Below are 19,766 nucleotides of genomic sequence, written 5' to 3' on the forward strand. Positions count from 1 at the left end.
CGTGCCTTTCTGTAGAGATGGAGCCTAACAGTCACTTGCTTTTAACCACAGATGTTATAAAGATGAGTGAGCTGCTGGGTGCAAGCAACTTTGACTTTGCAGCTCAAGTCTGGACTTTTAACCAGTCCTTATTGGAAAAGATGCACTTAAGGGCTAGGTGTGTTAGGAGTCTGTTCTGTCCAGTATAAAATAGGGGAGCTCACACTTGCCCTTTCTTTAATAGACAGTATTTCTTTCTACAGCTGTCAGGGTTAGAAAAATGGTTCTGTACACTGGCAGCGCTGACAAAAATGTCTCCAGATGACTAACTTATCTCTGAGCTCTATAATGTGTTATCCAAACGGTGCTCATTCACTAAGAGTCTCAAATCTTGCAGCCTCTCTCAAGACTGATTTTCTGGTTAATTACCGTCTTAGTGGTGTCATCTTCCTTTTTCCAAAGGGATTTGAGAAAATATGAAATTCTTCCTGGTGGGGCGAGCTCTCACATTCCTCTTTGGGGTTCTTTTCTCAGCTCGTTGAAGACTAGTTACAAAGAGGAAAAGAAAATATAATTGGCTCCTGAATCCGGTCCTCACTCACTTCAACCTCTGACTGTGGATATTTTCCCCTATTTTGGTCGTGTTAGAGAAAAATGTGCTCTATTATAATTGTGTCTTTGTCTTTTGATGTTGACGTACTTTAACACAGTTACTTTTTTTTTATTTCCTCGTTAGTTGTTTGAGGCAGAACTGAAGCAAAATGTAAACAAAGTGCAGGAGCTGAAAGACAAGCTGACGGAGCTGCTGGAGGAGAACCCAGACACTCCAGAGGCCCCCACGTGGAAGCAGACATTGACGGAAATAGGTACGTTACCACTGACGTCAGAGGCCTCGGACAGAAGCCCCGGCATTTTTTACAAAATCATAATCTTTATCAGAAAACATCTATCCAACAGTCTCCCTGACTTCGAGATTTGCTTCCACGTTTCAGAATCTATTTTTGCAAATTCGGAAGTGTCATTTCATTTTATCTGGGGCTGGGCCTTGGCATATCTTTTGTTTTTGTCACTCAACACAGTAACGAAATTTATGTTTATGAAGAAGGTAGATACGAGTTAATACAGCGCTGTGCATTGAGTCACATGTTCTCTTTACGGTCTTTTTTTTAACTAGATTTTGGGTGCTTCTCATTTTTTATGCTTTGTTATATTTTAGTATAGAGAGTCCTTTTAGTTTGTTTGTCTCGAAAAGATGGGTGCCCTTTTCTGCCACGGAGTTCCCGGCGGGACCCTGCCAGCCTCTGCTCCATGCTGCCAGGCCCGTGGAGGCTGCTCCCCACTGCGGCCTGGGCTTTGCTCTTCATGAAGAGCGCTGTGGACATTCGCGCCCTGTCCCTGTATGCCCCGCTCCTCGGAGGTGCAGTGTTTCCTTCACTGTCCCTGTTACCATGTCACCCCCCTTCCTTATTGTGATGGTATCGGTAGGCATTCTCTGTACCTTACAGTGCGGTTTGCAGAGTTCCGTGAGTCAGGGTGTGGGCAGCTCAGACACTGGCACACACTGAATGTGTTTACCATTTCGCTTATATTTATTGAAACCTTGTCCTTTCTTTAGGGTTAGATATGCTGTGATGAACTTAGAAGTTTCAAAGTAGGTTTCAATTGAATGAGAGTCACCCTGACACGTGTAACTGATGTACTTTGTTGTACGCCTGAAACTGACATAACGCTGTAAATCAACTCTACTGCAATAAAAAGGTCATCCTAAAAGATCTGAATGTTGACAGGTTTATTCTGATAGAAACTCTTGTTGCCTGATAATCAATTGGGCCCTATTTCAGTGACTGTCACCTAGAATATCAGAATTACTTGGGAGAATATTATCAAAGCATTTTAAAATAGGGGTGGGAGTGAGGAATGTCTATTTCAAAAAGCTTCCTGATAAGATTTTGATATGTCTTCTTCTTTTGTGTTTACTTGCATTGTTTTGCTGTCAGATTGTGACTGACTAGAACAGGCCATATAGAATGATGTCGTTTAGGGAAGGTTTCGGGAGTTGGGTTGTATGAAAAGCAGCTCTGTGGTATATTATGCTGGCTGAAAAACAGTCTGTCACAGCTCATCACAGCTTCCGTGACTGTTGAGTGATTCGTGTTCAAGAATGGTCGTAACTCCGGGCTTCAGGGAGCGTGCTGTCTGTGGGCAGGGGTAGCAGGCAGGCATCCTAGTGGAGGGTGAGACCCAGTGGGTCGTGAAGGCAGGTTGGAGTGTGTGGGCAGAAGGGCCCGCGTGCACCCACCCAGTTTGGATGAGGGTATGAGGTCAGAGGCACAGACGAGAGGAGGACAGACACTCTCAGATGAGCAGACAAGGGCCGGTTTTTGGGAAACTCTGCAGGTCTGCAAAGGTGGTTAGATTTTGCCATCTGCATGATGGGGGTGAAGTATTGAGAGGTTTGAGCCCAGGAGTTACATGTTCGTGATGTCTAAGGGGGATTATTTAAGACAAGTTTGCTGAAGCTGAGGGTCATGGGTGGCGGTGAAGCCGGGTAGACGGCTGGTGGTCTAGGTGCGCACGTGACACGCTCCTGGCAGCAAGAGCTGAGCACCCCGGGGCGTGTTAGACGTGCCCCTTCTGGCCTCGCTCAGACCTGCTTCTCAGGCCCCGGGTTGGGCCCGGTCCTGTGTGAGCAGACCCTCCAGGGGTGTCTGATGTAGCTCCAGTTTGAGAACCACTGGTCTGGACAAAACAGCGTCAGGACCCACGTGACGTTCAGGTACTGGGAGTGGAAGGACCAGGTTTAAGGCGTTCAGGTATTGGGAGTGGAAGGACCAGGTTTAAGGTTTGGTGATCAAGGACATAGGAGTGTCATGAAAGAAATCTAACTATTGCATCTCACGATGTATGAGAGAAGAAACTTCAGGAAAAATCTAAAAGCTGGAAAAATCTACCCGTTCAGATAGGAATATCATAGCTTTTTTTTTTTTCCCAACGTTGAGTTTAAAGGGTTGGTGGGATTTCTTAGTGTAACTTCCGAGCAGCTGGCTGCTGGTTTGCATAGAAGGGCATAGTTGGCTGTGGGTACACGTACTTGGGAGTCACTTACCTCGAACTGGTCACTGAAAGTTTGCTATTAAAGAAAAGAATATACGTTCATTGTTCTAGTAGGTCAGTTCTAGGTGAAGAAACAAACTCTGTAGGACTTCTGGAAGGAGTGAGGTTTCTTAGGAGTATCCCATAATTTACGACATCTTCCAAAATCAGATTCAAGTTCATTTTTCTTATACTTCAGCTGACATACAACCCTCAGGACCATAAAATCTGTATTGTTAAATGCAATGCGCCCTTAGGTTAGGCCTTAATAGACTATATGGGGAGAGTCATGAGGGTAGAATGATGGTCACTGGGGATCCTTTTGAGTTCTGTTATGTAATCTTCATTAAGATATAGTTGTGTTAAATGTACAAAAACCAAACCTCTGTTGCATCCTTTATCTTTTTTTTTTTTTTAGATTCTAAGTGGCAAGAACTCAATCAATTGACAGTTGATAGACAACAAAAGCTGGAAGAATCCTCAAATAATCTAATCCAGTTCCAGACTGTGGAGGCTCAGTTAAAGCAGTGGCTTGTGGAGAAGGAACTGATGGTCAGTGTCCTTGGGCCCTTGTCAATCGACCCGAATATGCTGAACACACAGAGACAGCAAGTGCAGGTGAGGCTCCGTGGGTTAACAAGATGGGTGTTTTCATGAGAGAGATATTAGCGCTGGACAGTACGTGCTCTACCTGCCTGGGCGAGCATCTGTAATGTATCAGACGCCTGTGAGGTACTAGGGTGATGCTGATGGGGACCTCAGAGGAGCAAAGCGCTGGAGCATCCCCGAGTGGTCCACCAGGCCCACGGACAGTCGGGTCCCTTGACTGTCTCAGTCGTGTTGTGGTTTGTACAGACCCCTGTTAAAGAGGACCTTCTTTGAAGTATTAATGTGATTGCATAAGCAATAGCATTTTTATGAGAACCTAGTATGTTGTTTAGAAATGACTCCTTTGGAGTTTGATTCATTTTGATCGTGGTAGTAGATAATGAAGCTTATAAAGGTCGTCCAGAACAGCCTGGAGTTGGCGGGGAGGAGAAAGGAGGCAGGCAGAGAGGGAACCTTGAAACCCACAAGGTTAGTTAGACTCATCTGACTACGAGCAGATAAACCTACACGGGGAAAAAACTAATAAAATGTGAGCCAGACGTGATCGCATAAGTGCCCCCGGGGTCTCGGGGAACTTCTTTCTGTGCGGGTGGTGGTTTCAGCGCAGGGAGGGTGATCCATACTCTGAAAATACAAATCAGCCCAGGCAGTTGAGTCACATGCTGTCCTAGGCTTGTACGCTCTTCATCTGAATAGGTTGGAGACAAAAGATGTAAAGAAACATTTGCGGAGAAATAATTGTCCGTGGTCTCCCAGAGACAGAATATTATATTAAAAGAAGGACAATTTGGAGATCATTTTACAATGAAAGCCTCTGTGAGCCCGCACACTTGGAATGATGTGATGTATTGGCTAAATCTTTACAAAAAAGCCTATACATCAGTCTTAGGTTTAAAAAGAATGTGTGTAAATCAATGCATCATGAGTCAGTATAGCCTAATACTGTTATCACTGTGCTTTTTTTTTTTTTGGTGTAAAATGCTGTACAGCATTCAAAAAATTCCTGTAAAAAGAGAAGTACACGTAGGAAAAAATCAAATTTGGTGTTAGGGTGATGTGAACTTGTCTAAACTCATTGTTTTCCTTTGTGTGTGAGAGCTTGTGCATGAATTTCTCTTCCTTCTCCCCAGACTAGCAAAAATATTTTTTTTCTCCCCCTTTGGGGGATGTTATTTTAGACCAAGTGTTATCTATGTGAAGCAGCATTGCCCTTTGGGTTTAGTTTATGATAACTGCACTGCCTTTGAAATAAAAACTAGGAAAGCAGTAACAAAAGCAGAAATAAAAGCTAGATAATTACCTACCGTTTCTGCATAGAAGCGTAAAGCCACGTTTTCTGAAACTCATTCTCCAGTCACATGTGTGCTTAGGGGCCCTCGTTGGTGCTTTCTCTTAGATTCTCCTGCAGGAGTTCGATACCAGGAAGCCTCAGTATGAACAGCTGACCGCGGCTGGCCGGGGCATCCTACACAGACCTGGGGAGCACCCGTCCTTCCACGGGATTGTGAAGGAGCAGCTGGCAGCCGTGACCCAGAAATGGGACAGCCTCACGGGCCAGCTGAGGGACAGGTGTGACCGGATCGACCAGGCCGTGGGGAAGAGCACCCAGTATCAAAGCCTGCTGAGAAGCCTGTCCGAGAAGCTGGCCGACCTGGATGGTCAGCTCAGCAGCAGCGTGGCCGGCAGCGCACCGCCCGAGGCCATGAGCCAGCAGCTGGAAGCAGCCGAGAAGCTGAAGCAGGCGGTAGAGCAGGAGGGGAAGCGGATCAGAGCGGCGCAGGCCCTGGGCGAGGACCTGGCAGCCCTGGTTCGAGAAGAGTATCTGAAAGCAGAGCTCAGTCGGCAGCTGGACGGCATCTTGAGATCGTTTAAGGATCTGGAGCAAAAAGCAGGTGTGTGTGTCTTCTGGGAAGGCATGTATGTCCTAGAGAGAGGGGTCCACGGGCAAGCCATTTCCAAACTGTCGGGTAGATCCGGCCCCTACAGAGAGCCTGCCCGTAGTGAGAAGTGCATGGGAGGAGGCAGTCTCGGGCACGCGGAGGGCAGATCCTGGCCGACTTGCACACGGCGTGGTGGGGGGTCTGTGCCGATCCGGGGGGATACCGTGTGGGCGCCGGCCACCGCACAGCTGGCCCGGGAACATCTCAGGTGCCCCCGATTGGTTTTCACAAACTCACAGACAGGATAGGCTTGACAGCGCCAAGGGGAGAGGGATAGGGGAGTGATGGAGTGGGGTGGAGTTCAGTTAATTTGCAGTGTTGTGCAGCTGAGTGATTCAGCTACGCACATGTGCTCAGTCGTCCTCGACTCTCTGTGACCCCATGGACTGGTAGCCCGCCAGGCTCCTCTGTCCGTGGGATTTTCTTGGCAAGAATACTGGAGAGGGTTGCCATTTCCTCCTCCAGAGGATCTTCCCCACCCAGGGATCGAACCCGTGTCTCCCAAGTCTCCTGCATTGGCAGGCGGATTCCCCTGAGCCACCTAGGAAGCCTGTGATTCAGTTTTACACACACACACACACACACACACACACACACACACACACAGGTTCTTTTTAAATATTCTTTTCCATGATGGTTTATCGTAGGATATAACATAGAATGGATATACAGCAGAGTCCTGCTGTATAGCACAGGGAACTGTATTCAGTGTCCTGGGATAAACCATAACGATAAAGCATATGAAACAGAATGTGTATACATGTAAACCTGAATCACTTTGCTCTAGAGTGGAAGTTAACACAACTTCGTAAATCACCTATACTTCAATTTAAAGAAACTAGTAAAAAAAATTAAAAAAATTAGTTTTAAAAGTGTAGACATCTACGCTATGTCACAGTTTTGTTTCACCGGGAAAGGAGGTGAACAGTTATCAGAGAGGCTTGGTCTCATCTTCTGGCCCGCAGTTAGTTCATCCGGCTCGCTCACGGGAGCTTCTCCCGAGAGCCACGTGGCGGCGAGCCATCCTGCCCGTTGCTCTGTCGCCCGCCGCGGCGGCTGTCCGTGGCCCTGGGCCCTGAGCCGGGTGGTTTGAGGCCGCGGTGTTTCTGGGCCGAGCAGGGCCGGACAAAGGAGTGCGCGGGCTTCAGTGTGCCGTTGGCAGAGTGACGCCCGGCACCCAGGGTGTGTGTTTAATCATGGATGGGATTTGTTTACTGACAGAGCAGCCGTTTCAGGCTTGCTCCTTGATTCTGATGAGACACGGGTAGCAGATGCGAGCTGTGACGACCACAGTGATGATGACCCTTGTCAGGAGCCCTGTTGCGTGGCTGGCGTTCGGCTCAGTGCACGCGTGGGCCCCTTACTCCCGAGACAGCTTCTTGTCGGTGCTGCTGGCTCAGACTTGGGGAAATGAGACCTCCTGCTGCAGTCGTTTGCCCGGGCCCTGCAGCGCGTAACAGGCTGGTTGAAACCCAGAACCCTGAAACCCAGAACCCTGTCGTCCCCGCAAACTGCCTTATTTTGCCCAAGTGATGGGTAGAAATTACACAGGCGGGGACGTCCCTGGTGCTCCAGTGGTTAAGGTTTCTCACTCCCAACGCAGGGGACACAGGTTCAGTCCCTGGTCCGGGGACTGAGATCCTGCATGCTGTGCGGCGAAAGGGGGGAGAAAATCACAGAGGTGGAAAGGTCACAGCTGATAAGGGATGAATTGTTTATCAGCATCACCTGGAGCTTTGAACAGTAGTCGCTTCTCTGCCGTGGGATAGACGTGGCTGTGCATCCAGCCACGAAGCTCTCTCTCCTTACACAGCCCTCCCACCCTCTCTGTGCGTAATGTCAGTGCTAGCAGCCTTTGCATTTAGATTATTCTGTGTTTTTATTTGGTGGTTTTTACTGTGGCTTTTCGCAGGTTCATTCAGCATTTTGATGTAAAATAAACCTGTCTGTGATTTCATTTTTTAGAGACCCATGTTGAGCACCTTCAGTCAGCCTGTGCCAGCTCTCACCAATTTCAGCAAATGTCTAGAGATTTCGAGGCTTGGCTGGATACCAAGAAGGAAGAACAAAACAAGTCTCCCCCGATATCCGCCAGAGTCGAGGTCTTGGAGTCATTAGTGAAAGATCAGAAAGACTTCCGGAAAACGCTGACCGCCCAGTCTCACCTTTATGAGAAAACCATTGCGGAAGGTGAAAACCTGTTACTAAAAACCCAAGGGTCTGAGAAGGTAGCCTTACAGTTACAGCTGAACACTATTAAAACCAACTGGGATGGATTGCAGAAGCAGGTGAAGGACAGAGAAGACAGGGTGAAGGACACGCTGGAGAAAGCCCTCAAGTATAAAGAACATGTGGACACGCTCAGGCCATGGATAGACAGATGTCAAGGCAGCCTCGAGGAAATCAAGTGTACCTTGGATCCTGCTGAGACGGAGAACGCCCTCGCGCAGCTGAAGGCTCTGCAGAAGGAGATGGACCAGCATTTCGGGCTGGTGGAGCAGCTGAGCGGCGCAGCCGGCAGCCTGCTCGGCATCTGTGAGGCGGACCAAGAGGTGGTGGCAGAGGAGAAGGAGCGCCTGCTCCAGCAGGTGGACGTGGTCACCGAGCAGGTGCACAGGAAGAAATTCTCCCTCGAGAACATGGCCCAGAAGTTTAAAGAGTTCCAGGAAGTTTCCAGAGAAGCCCAGCGGCAGCTTCAGGGTGCAAAGGAACAGCTTGCGGTGCACGACTCCCTGGGGCCCCAGGCTCACAGCAGCAAGTCCCTGACTGTGTTGCAGACCCAGCAGAAAGCCCTCCAGACTTTGAAGTCACAGGTGGATCTGGTCCAGGGGCTGGCCCGGGACCTCGTGGCGGAGGCCTCCGACTCCAAGGGCACCTCCGAGGTACTGCTCCAAGCGGAGACCTTAGCGCAGGAGCACAGCGCCCTCAGCCAGCAGGTGGACGACAAGTGCTCTTTCTTAGAAACCAAGCTTCAGGGCATTGGCCATTTCCAGAACACCATCCGAGAGATGTTTTCTCAGTTCACGGAGTTTGATGATGAGCTGGACGGCATGGCCCCAGTGGGGAGAGACGCGGAGACGCTGCAGAAGCAGAAGGAGGCCATCAGAGCCTTCCTGGAGAAGCTGGAAGCGCTCATCGCAAACAACACCAACGCCAACAAGACCTGCAAGATGATGCTGGCCACGGAGGAAGCCTCTCCCGACCTTGTCGGCATCAAACGGGACCTGGAGGCTTTAAGCAAACAGTGCAACAAGCTCTGGGACCGCGCACAAGCCAGGAAAGAGCAGGTCGAAGGGACCATTGTGCGCCTTGAGGAATTCTACACCAAACTCCAGGAGTTTTCCACTCTGCTCCAGAAGGCGGAGGAGCTTGAGGAGTCTCAAGGCCCCGTCGGCATGGAAACGGAGACAATTAATCAACAACTCGATGTGTTCAAGGTAGGGAATGCTTCCTTTTTATTCTGCATTTTGGTTACTCAGAGATGTGACTGGGGACTTCCCGCTGGCCCAGTGGTTAAGACTGTGCTTCTGCTGCAGGGGGCACTGGTTTGATCCCTGGTCAGGGAACTGAAATCCCAGATATCTTGCAGTGTGACCAAAAAAATAATAATAAAATAAAAAATAAAACTTCCATGAAATATAAAAACAAAGACTTGACTGGTTGACAGAGAAGGAGGTGGCCTTTTTTGTAGCATCTTCAAGTAGGATCACCATGCAGTGTTGGAGCTCAAATGAGCATCTGTGTAGGTGGGATGGATCCTTCTGCTTCTGCTTTGGCCTCTTGTGGGATAAGGCCTGAGATGGCCCAGGAAGTCACAGGGTGCTTGGAAAGCTGGCGTCTGTTTATTTTTTCTGAATTTTATTTATTTACATCTGGCTGTGCTGGGTCTTCGTCGCTGTGTGGGCTCTTTCCCTAGTTGTGGGGCTGCTCTCCAGAGGCGGTGCACATCTCATCGTGGCGGCTTCTCTCATTTCGGAGCACAGGCTCCAGGTGCCCGGGCTCAGCAGTGGCCACCCCAGCCTTCTGGTGCCCAGGCCCGATGGCCGTGGCACCCAGGCTTAGCTGCAACGTGGCGTGTGCGATCTCCTGTGCTGGGGACTGAACCCCTGTCTCCTGTGTCGGCGGGCTGATTCTTTACTGCCGAGCCTCCAGGGAAGCCTGGCGTCTGTTTCTGATGTCGCTCACGGCTCCCGCAACTCGACTGTGGAGACCGGTCCACCCACCCATTACGAGCGTGCCATCTCCGTGTTTGTGTCCTCGCATTTTCTCTGGTGGTGAATTACAGTCTTTTCCTTTTTATGGCCTTCTTCTCCTTTTTAGCTTAGTTTTTCCCCCCAAGTTCCTCTTTTAAAAGCAAACTTCCCCTTTTGTAATCCTGGGTCTATAAAATTTAAGATTTTGGGCTCATGCCCCAGACGATTGGGAATAAATTATTTCTGACGGGACGGTGAGCACCTTGGGGCTGAGTACACGTCGGGCTTCCCTGGTAGCTCAGCTGGTAAAGAATCCACCTACAGTGCAGGAGACCCCGGTTTGACTCCTGGGTTGGGAAGATCCCCTGGAGAAGGGAAAGGCTACCCACTCCAGTATTTTGGCCAGGAGAATTCCATGGACTGTATAGTCCATGGGGTGGCAGAGAGTCGGACACGACTGAGCGACTTTCACTTCACACGTGGGGCTGTACACTTGGGCCGAGTACACATTTCTCACCAGCAGTGCCAGTGATGCCTGACGCTGGGATGCGGATGGAGGGTGGTGAGGTCAGTGCCAGGGTCCAGGTCAGTGATGTGGCCTTGCGCAGGGTGTGGTGCACAGAGCCCGGGGATGGGGACAGAGGGAAGGTCCTGGCTGCGCAGCCTTTGCTGCTCGGGCCTGACGGGAGCCTGTGGAGTGGCTGGGGGCCCATTCACGAGGTTCGTTCTGCTTTGCAGTAAAGGCCAGTGTGACGCTGAGTCCCACCACAAGCCCATGAAACATCAGATACTATCAAATACAAACAGAATTTGCAAACAAATAGAATTTGCAAACCTAGAAATAATTTCCCAGGAGAAATGAATATAAATCAAATAGACTTCAAAATTCTCTGCTACTGTACTTGACAAGGTCTTTCCTTTGCTTCTCCTTCATGACATTATTTTTAAGTGACTGAATTTTGAAAAGTAACTTCAAAGTAGCTTCTTTTTCTTCTTTGTTACTAACATGATTATTTGCTGTTTAATGGAGTGCCTTTGAAGCCCTGTCCCTTCAGGGCTTAAAAACCTGCGGTTCTAAATTTGGGTCTTGATTCTGGAGGTGGAAGGAGCAGCCTCATTGTTGACTTAACTCCCTTCATTTCTCTGTCACACTGTCATACTTGTGGTTTGCAAAATAAAGGTTTCACATAAGAGAATTCGGTATTAGAAAAACAAAGTTCTGTGGCCAATGCAACTTGGAAGACTGGGTGGAGGCTCTTAGGAGTGAGTCTCTGGAATTTTTGTGGAGCCCAACAAGCAAGCCTTGATGCTTACATGACAGTGATTAGATGGTCTTTGCACTGATGCAAGTTGGCTCCGTTCACTGCTCTGTACCATGAAGTGGTACCATTTCCCTAGATTTTCTGTGACTTTGTGTAGGAAAAAAAGAGCAAGCCTCATCTCTTTTCACTGCTTCAACTATTTGTAAGAAAAAATCACCATTTCTTTGAAAGTATTCTGCAAACTGAAAAGCATTAAATAAGCATCACTACCGTTCATGGATACAGAGGTTGTTTTATTCGACTGTAAAGAAAAACAAAGGAATCGTGTCTTCTGAAATAAGCCACTTGACATGCTGTATTTGTTTTCTGATTACTTTGGAAGGAGTTGACTGATATTAATGAAATTCAGTAATAATAATATCCTGACATACCTTCAGTGTCTTGAAACCCATTGATTGAAATAAAAGTTTCAGTTTAGGAGACAGTTGTCTGCATTTGGTATACCAGTGCCGTAGGTAAAAAAGGACGAGAGTGTTACTGTACATGAAGGTGGTAACTTACACAGTCACTAATTCTGCTTGCTGTATGTGGGTTATGTGCGCGTGTTCTGAAAAATAACCATTACAACATTAACATTTATTGTGGGCTTCTGTGTCCAGCATAACACTTGGAGATGGAAAAGGCAACCCACTCCAGTATTCTTGCCTGGAAAATCCCATGGACGGAGGAACCTGGTGGGCTACAGTCCAGTTCATTTCAGTCTCTCAGTTGTGTCCAACAGTTCGTGACCCCATGGACCTCAGCACGTCAGGCCTCCCTGTCCATCACCAACTCCCAGAGTCTACTCAAACTCATCTCCATCGAGTCGGTGATGCCATCCAACCATCTCATCCTCTGTCGTCCCCTTCTCCTCCTGCCCCCAATCCTTCCCACCATCAGGGTCTTTTCAAATGAGTCAGCTCTTCGCATCAGCCAAAAGTATTGGAGTTTCAGCTTCAACATCAGTCCTTCCAACGAACACTCAGGACTGATCTCATTTAGGATGGACTGGTTGGATCTCCTTGCAGTCCAAGGGACTTTCAAGAGTCTTCTCCAACACCACAGTTCAAAAGCATCAATTCTTCAGCGCTTAGCTTTCCTTATAGTCCAACTCTCACATCCATACATGACCCCTGGGAAAACCATAGCCTTGACAAGACAGACCTTTGTTTGTAAAGTAATGTCTCTGCTCTTTAATATGCTGTCTAGGTTGGTCATAACTTACCTTCCAAGGAGTAAGCGTCTTTTAATTTCATGGCTGCAGTCACCATCTGCAGTCCATGGGGTTGCAAAGAGTTGGATACAACTGAGCGAACACTAGACTGTCTTTAATCCAGTTGACAGTTTTGAGAGCTGGGTCCTATTATTATCTGCATCTTATTGGAAGAAAGCTGAGACCAGGGAGGGGAAGTGACCTTCCCAGGGTCACATAGGTGGTAAGTGTTAGAGAGAGCCTGGCTATTTTGTGGATATACTGCAGTGTTTGGTCAACTTTATTTATCGCGTTGCACATCTTACATTTTCTCTGGGAAACTCAGACCATCTTTGCTGTAGCCTGATTGGGTGGCTTGAGTAAGCATCCATTGCTGTCATTTGTGTTTGTTTTCCTGATTTTTTAAAATTGAAGTATGGTTGATTTACAATATCATGTTAGTTTCTTTTCTTTTTTTTTTTAGTTGGGGGATAATTACTTTACAATATTGTAGTGGTTTTTGCCATACATTGACATGAATCAGCCACGGGTTTACATGTGTTCCCCATTCTGAACCCCCTCCCACCTCCCTCCCCATCCCATCCCTCTGGGTCATCCCATTGCCCCAGCCCTGAGCATTTGTCTCATGCATTGAACCTGGAATGGTTCAGGTGTACAGCCAGAGATTCAGTTATACATACATACATACATATATATATATGTATATACATATATGCATATATATGTATATGCATATATGCACTGCATCTGCAGTGATTTTGGAGCCCCCCAAAATAAAGTCTGACACTGTTTCCACTGTTGCCCCATCTATTTCCCATGAAGTTTTCTATGTTACAATTTCTAAAAATGAAACAGAAAAGCACCACAGTACTAGACCTGTTTTCATTATAGACTTTGGAATATAGTGCAGTTTGTCATTACTCTACCAGGTAGCTTTAGTTTAATCTAATGTCATGGGGAAAATCTTTCAACAGTTTTTCACGGTATAGAATAAGCTGCCCTCTGAGTTGTTCTGAAGCTTCATAGCTGTTACCCAGTTGCTCAGCAAGGATGCCTTATATTCACTGGGAGCATAATGGATTATATAAAATAGGTAAGACAGAGTTTTAGGGTTCCATTCTTTTCCCCCCTAAAATTTAACCTAAGAAATAGCTGTTAATATCCTTGAAAGGATAAAGTTAATTCATATTTAATACAACCCAAATGTAATGATTGAAAATAAATACTGTTCAGAACCAAGAGTGCTAATTCACAGTCAGTTAAAGTATTCCAAGTTTCTGAAAAGAGATTGGTACTACCTTTTGGGTTACTTTAGCTATGTTTTAAAATAATTTGAATCATTTTCCTATTTCTAAATATTAGTCATTGGACTAAAATGTCTAAAGACTGATGTCTTCTCTATTACTCTTGATAACCCAGAGTACCATTTTTCTACTCATACTTCCATGTTATTACATTAAATTCTGTGTACACTATCATAAATTCCCAGGCAAAAAGAAAAAGTCCCTTTGAAGAGTCACCTCAAGATTGTCTTCAAATCAAAACTACATTATCAAATAGAATATTAAGCTTTTCATGTTTTTACTTTGTTTCAAAGACATACCAACTCTGTACAAGGAATATACACCAGCCTTCCTATGATGTCAGCAACAGCCAATCAGATCTTCTGATCATCATGAAGTAATCATTATAAGCACACTGAATTGATTTAATCTCAGTGAAAAGCAAAACAAGTTGATGTTGTAGTGAACACATACAGTCACAATCCTGCTAAACAATGACCTTCCCCAGCTCCATCTGGGCCGTGGTAAAAAGCCTCACCCACAACCTGTTACTGGTTTTCCTGGCCCTCTGTGGCTGCCCCACTTGTCACTGTTTGTTCCCACAAATGAACAAATCACTGGGACACGTCTCTCTGAACCAACAATTTCTTGAAGCGGAGAATTTTTAAGCCAATACTTAAGTTTCAGGTTTGAAGAGCTCGTTAACAAAAGAAACCACTTGTTACACACAAAAAAACAGTTTCAATTTTTTCTAGATTATTTGACTTAATCTTGATATACAGTCATTAAAAGAAAAGAAATAGGAACAGTGTTGTTGTTCAGTCCTCAGTCCTGTCTGAGTCTTTGCGACCCCATGGACAGGTTTCCGTGTCCTTCACCATCTCCCAAAGTTTGCTCAAACTCATATCCACTGAGTCAATGATGCCATCCAGCCATCTCATCCTCTGTCGTCCCCTTCTCCTCCTGTCCCCAATCCTTCCCAGCATCAGAGTCTTTTCCAGTGAGTCAGCTCTCCACATCAGGTGACCAAAGTATTAGAGTTTCAGCTTCAACATCAATCCTTCCAATGAATATTCAGGGTTGATTTCCTTTAGGATGGACTGGTTTGATCTCCTTGCAGTCCAAGGGACTCTCAAGAGTCTTCTCCAACACCACAGTTTGAAAGCGTTTCTTCAGCGCTCAGCCCTCTTTGTGGTCCAGCTCTCACACCCATACTTGGCTATTGGAAAAACCATAGCTTTGACTGTACAGAGCTTTGTCCGCAAAATAATGTCTCTGCTTTTCAATATGCTGTCTAGGTTGGTCACAGGTTTTCTTCCAAGGAGCAAGCGTCTTTTAATTTCATGGCTGCAGTCACCGTCTGCAGTGATTTTGGAGCCCAAGAAGGAAGTAATAGCATATATATCACCAAATTGGGCCAACCACCTACATCCAGATTCAACAATGCTGGGAAGTCTCTTGTTGACAGCAGTCTGGAATCCCAGTTGGGAAGGGGTCCTGGGCAGTGTATCCACCCCATAGGCAAGACTTCAAATTGCAGTTTTGTGGGCTCCTGCTTGTAATCACAGGCTGCCAAGTGATATCATCATCAGTTTGCACACAAAAGTCTGTCTCTGATTTAATTTTTACAATGCTGTTTGTTTCACCTTGTGAGTCAGAAGACTTCTTACACCCTGGGGGATTGGCCAGGCCCTCAGGGGCTTTAAGAGGTTCCAGGACCCATCCCTTTCTTAACTAAGTGCTGTGTGACTTGCTGTGCTTCTGGAGCAGGCGTGGAATCCAAGGTCGGAGGCAGGTCAGAGGCCTGCTCTGTTGCTTCTAGAGCCTGAAGACTTCCTCCATTTTAATTTCCCTGACAGCAAAGTTGAAACCGGATACAAAAACCAGAACAGGTGTAACTGTGCCATAATGCATGTTTTCTGGCACAGGGGAAGGCGGTGGGCACCCGTCATGCTCCTGTGAATGCTGGGTGACCTACAATGACAGGGCCATGGAGCTGGGGCAGCCGGGTTATTTGGGTCCTATTTGTAAATAGTACTGCTAAAAAAAGTCACTTTCCAAGTATCCTATTAAGATATTTATTAAGTGATCCTGAAACAACCTCTAATGTCACCCTATTTTCGAGATAAAAGTAAACTGTCCAAAGAATGCTTTAATAGTGGTTTTTCAGTGGTCCATATTGTTCCATCAAGATCAACGACAAATTGTTCTCTGTTTTGTTGAGAACAGGAGGAAATTCAGTAAAGCTTTCTCAGAAGGTTTTTCATGGGGAAATAGTCTTACTTGACTGGATTTTTGTTAATACGCCTATATTAGTAGGGAGATTTCACAGCACCTTCCTCTGGTATTTTTAAAGGTGACTGTTTTCACTATAGAAACTGACCCTTGATGCATGCATTGGCTTGATCGGCTGGTCCCGCTTATTCAGTCAGCTGTCAGAGTGGCTTTAAGATGTCAGGAAGAAGAAATCTCAGCTGTGCTGGCAAGTGAGAAGGTCCCCGGACGCAGAGGCCACGCCACGCGGCGGGGATGGTGCTGCACGGTGCAGGGTTATGTCAGGGCTTCCACCACACGCAGCGGCAGAGAAGGTGGCCTTCCTGCTCTGAGAGGCTGTGCTGGTGGGGACGTGCGGGTTGGCCCTCTTCCTGTGTCTGCTTCTACCTGGTGCCGGGCTCGCCCCTTAACTCCTGCAGAAAACAAACCTACAATTCCCAGCAGGGAAAGGGGAGTGGGGGATAAATTAGGAGTTTGGGATTAGCAGATACACACTACAAGATATAAAACAGATAGACAACAAGGACCTACTGGACACCAGGGAACTATATTCAATATCTTGTAATCGATTGTGTGTGTGTGTGTGTGTGTGTGTGTGTGTGTGTATAGCTATTCACCTGGAACTAACACAGTATTGTAAACATTGTAAATCAACTATACTTCAATTACAAAAGAAAGGTCAAGGAATCAAAGTAGGTCATTCTCAACACAGTTCCAGCCAGTGATTTTATACCAGAGGACTTTTTGGTGGTTTTATTGTTACCTGGATAAATTTGTATCTTAATTTTAAAGTGGTTCCCACTCCCCACCCCTGCAAAGTGCCAGGCTGTAGCATCTCTTGTCATTATCATGGGCCTTGCTTAGATAAAAGGAGACCTACATAATCTATTTTACTCACGTGGGAAGTTGCTTAAAGGTGTGGGTGTCCATGTGTGTGAGAGATGGGAACAGAGAGGAATTTGCTTTGTTGTTATGAAATGATGTAGGTTTCTTGATAAGAAAATCTGATGGGTTAAGGTTTTTTAAACGTTCATCTAGGTCTCCATTCATTAAAAAATAGCCTCGGTTGGTAAATGCTGTGAGGGTAACTCACAGGAAGCTAAGGAGTGCGTCTTAAAGGCCCTACCTAATATTCAAGATAAATCCCCATTAAGATCAGTCAATCTGATAAGTTTCATTACTTGTTTGCTCTTGTCATGGGGTCTGAATAGCCTACTTTCCTTCAAATGTAAAGTGTATTAAACTGAAATAAATAGCTACTGCTTATAGTCGTCTAGTGGGAGTTTCCCTGGTGACTTAGCAGTAAAAATTTGCCTGCAATGCAGGAGCAACAGGAGACACAGGTTCAATCCCTGGAACTGGAAGATCCGCTGGAGGAGATCATGGCAGCCCACTGCAGTGTTCTTGCTTGGAGAATCTCATGGACAGGGGAGCCTGGTGGGCTATGGTCCGTGGGGTCACAAAGAGTCAGACACGACTGAAGCAACTTAGCATGCACGCACACACACATTCATCTGATGATTGTTCTTGAAAATCCTTTATCCATCCATGTAAAGAAGTTTATCACTTTAAAACCTGAGAACGCCAGCCACGGGGAAAAAAAACAAAAAACCTGAGAACGTAGTATGGTTTCAGTTTTCCTTAGCAAAAGGCATATCTATTTTAGAAAGAATAATAGAAATTGTTGTCTCTAAGGCCTAGTTTTGTACTTAAAGCAAAAAAAACCACACATCTCTTGCCTGGCTTCTAATCCATATTTCAGGAGCTACCGGGCCAGGAAGATAAGTTCATCAGCTTCTATGGATAATACTGCATTTACTCACAAACGTTGTCCACTCACTGCACTTGAATCTCCTCATATTTCCAGCCTTTCAGCTCGAAAAACTCCATGTTTCAGTTGATGAAATTCGCCTTTTATCTTCCTAAGACATGGATCATTGTAGATACTTTGTGGTCAGAGTCTTCAGAAACTTTCTTTTTTAATTTTAGAAATATAAAATGAGAAAGTGGTACTATCTTGCTTATAATTCAACTAGTGTTTGTGTACTTTTCCAAAATTATCTACCTTTAGAAAGTATTTTAACTGGATCACATCAAGTAGGCTGTGTAGACTTGCCTTTCGAGACCAGTTTAACATTGCGATTTCTGAATACTGTTGACTACTTTTCAGAAGAACTTTGCTCATTTATTCTTTGTATATTTCTTATATGTATCATGGTTAGTATTTAACACAGTTCAATACATCTTGGTTTTATTAATACTAACTTTGGAGAGCATCGCATTGAAAAGTAGCTGTATAAATCGAATTTAGGGAGAAAAGATCAACCAATCGGGTCCTCCTCTAAATATAAGTTCTCTTATGTTACCCAGATAGATCTTTGGAATCTGATTTCAACAAAGATAAATATACAAGTTGTTGTCATCAATACCAATATAATGTTAAGAGTACAAATATCAAATGGAACCTGAATGTACCAGGATCCTCTTTTGTAGAGTTAGTTGAAATCAGCTTAATAAAATAGGAACTCGGTTATTAAATAAATGGCACACTGTTAAGTATAATCCATCGGAGGAGATTTCTCCGTCGCACTTCCTGCTTCCCGGCTCTGCCGCGCCGCGTACACTTTCTCATGCAGACTCTCCACTTTGCTGTCAGTCACGCGGGGTGCGGGTCTTTCCACTTTGCTCTCAGTCACGCGGGGCGGGGGTCTTTCCACTTTGCTCTCAGTCACGCGGGGCGGGGGTCTCCACCGCGCTGTCAGTCACGCGGGGCGGGGTCCTGCCTCTCTGGGCAGCTGCACTTTGCCGAGGCTTCCTGTGCTGCTTGGCAGATAGTGGGGACTGTTTGATGAATGGCTGAAATTATGAATGAATTATTTGTGTAGCTTTAAAAGTGTACTCTTCATCTCAAATGCGAAGTTGCTGTCCTTAGCTTTACAGAGAGCTGGAAGACCAGATTAGAACTGAATTCATGACTCAGAGTTAGAGCCTATGAGGGGCTGGAATTAGGGCCATTGTTTCTTAGGAAAAGTTCTGTGACCAACTCTGGTCCACACTCTGTGGAAGCTTTCTTATTCACGTAGGCACGAGTGAGTAGCTTCCCAGGAGCTACTTTCATAAGGAAGGTCGTGGCAGCTGGCAGTCAGTCCCTTGGTCTCTGCTGATTGTGGCCTGGTGCCCGACCCATTGTTCAAACATGGTAACTGTGAGTGTGCTTTCTTTGTCTTGTTATCCACGCAGCAGAACAGCCTGTGTGCTCAGATAGAATCAAGTGCTTGCTGAGATATTTCACTTCTTGACCATGAAGAGTGGGCTTTGGTATTATTATGTTGATGGGTAGTTTATTATGTATACTATCCCTTATAGTTGGCTATGTATATATTTTTTCCAACTTACTAGGAGTTGCATGTAGTCAGTGTTGAATGGGTATGTTGCCTCTAGAGTTCTGGTTATGGATAGATTCAAAAAAAAAAGATTCAGTTCTTAGGCTTATAAAAAATCATTTTGGAATCATTTTCTCATGAAAGGTACAAAAGGTCCCTCCCACATCTTTTCTGTTAAGTTATCGGAGACCGTTTACTGTTGTTTTTGCTAGACCTGTCTTCACTTGGGGCCAGCACAGTTTTATTTATGTTCGAAAGATTATTTTGTGAGTTTGCGAAAAGAAAATCTGCCCTCTATCTGCTATTCTGGCATGATTGCTTATTTCATAAAATAAAGAATGGATAGATCTTAGTTTATTTAAATGAAACTGTGAAATTCCTCCCCCCCCCACACACTCCCAAAGGCTAAGGTTTGGCTTGCTGAGTTAATTTTCAAATAGTATTATTTTAAAGAGTGTTTGTTCAGTGGATAAAACTCCATGGCTGTGATTTTGTTAA

The 19,766-nt window shown here is 45.7% G+C and overlaps 1 protein-coding gene across 11 annotated transcripts in view; it reads left to right on the top strand.

Moving 5' to 3' along the window:
- DST (dystonin) overlaps positions 1 to 19,766 on the top strand; it is a 512,241-nt gene that overhangs the window by 404,123 nt on the left and 88,352 nt on the right. For all 11 annotated transcript variants that reach the window (XM_081519063.1, XM_081519065.1, XM_081519069.1 and 8 more), the window contains 4 exons: positions 716 to 845; positions 3,491 to 3,690; positions 5,078 to 5,573; positions 7,587 to 9,058. In XM_081519063.1, coding sequence (XP_081375189.1) covers positions 716 to 845; positions 3,491 to 3,690; positions 5,078 to 5,573; positions 7,587 to 9,058 — 2,298 coding nt within the window. The remainder of the gene's footprint in view (positions 1 to 715; positions 846 to 3,490; positions 3,691 to 5,077; positions 5,574 to 7,586; positions 9,059 to 19,766) is intronic.

This window comes from Giraffa tippelskirchi, chromosome 8 (genome assembly GCF_054371585.1).
Source record: "Giraffa tippelskirchi isolate mGirTip1 chromosome 8, T2T-mGirTip1v1.2.pri, whole genome shotgun sequence".
Lineage (NCBI taxonomy): Eukaryota > Metazoa > Chordata > Mammalia > Artiodactyla > Giraffidae > Giraffa > Giraffa tippelskirchi.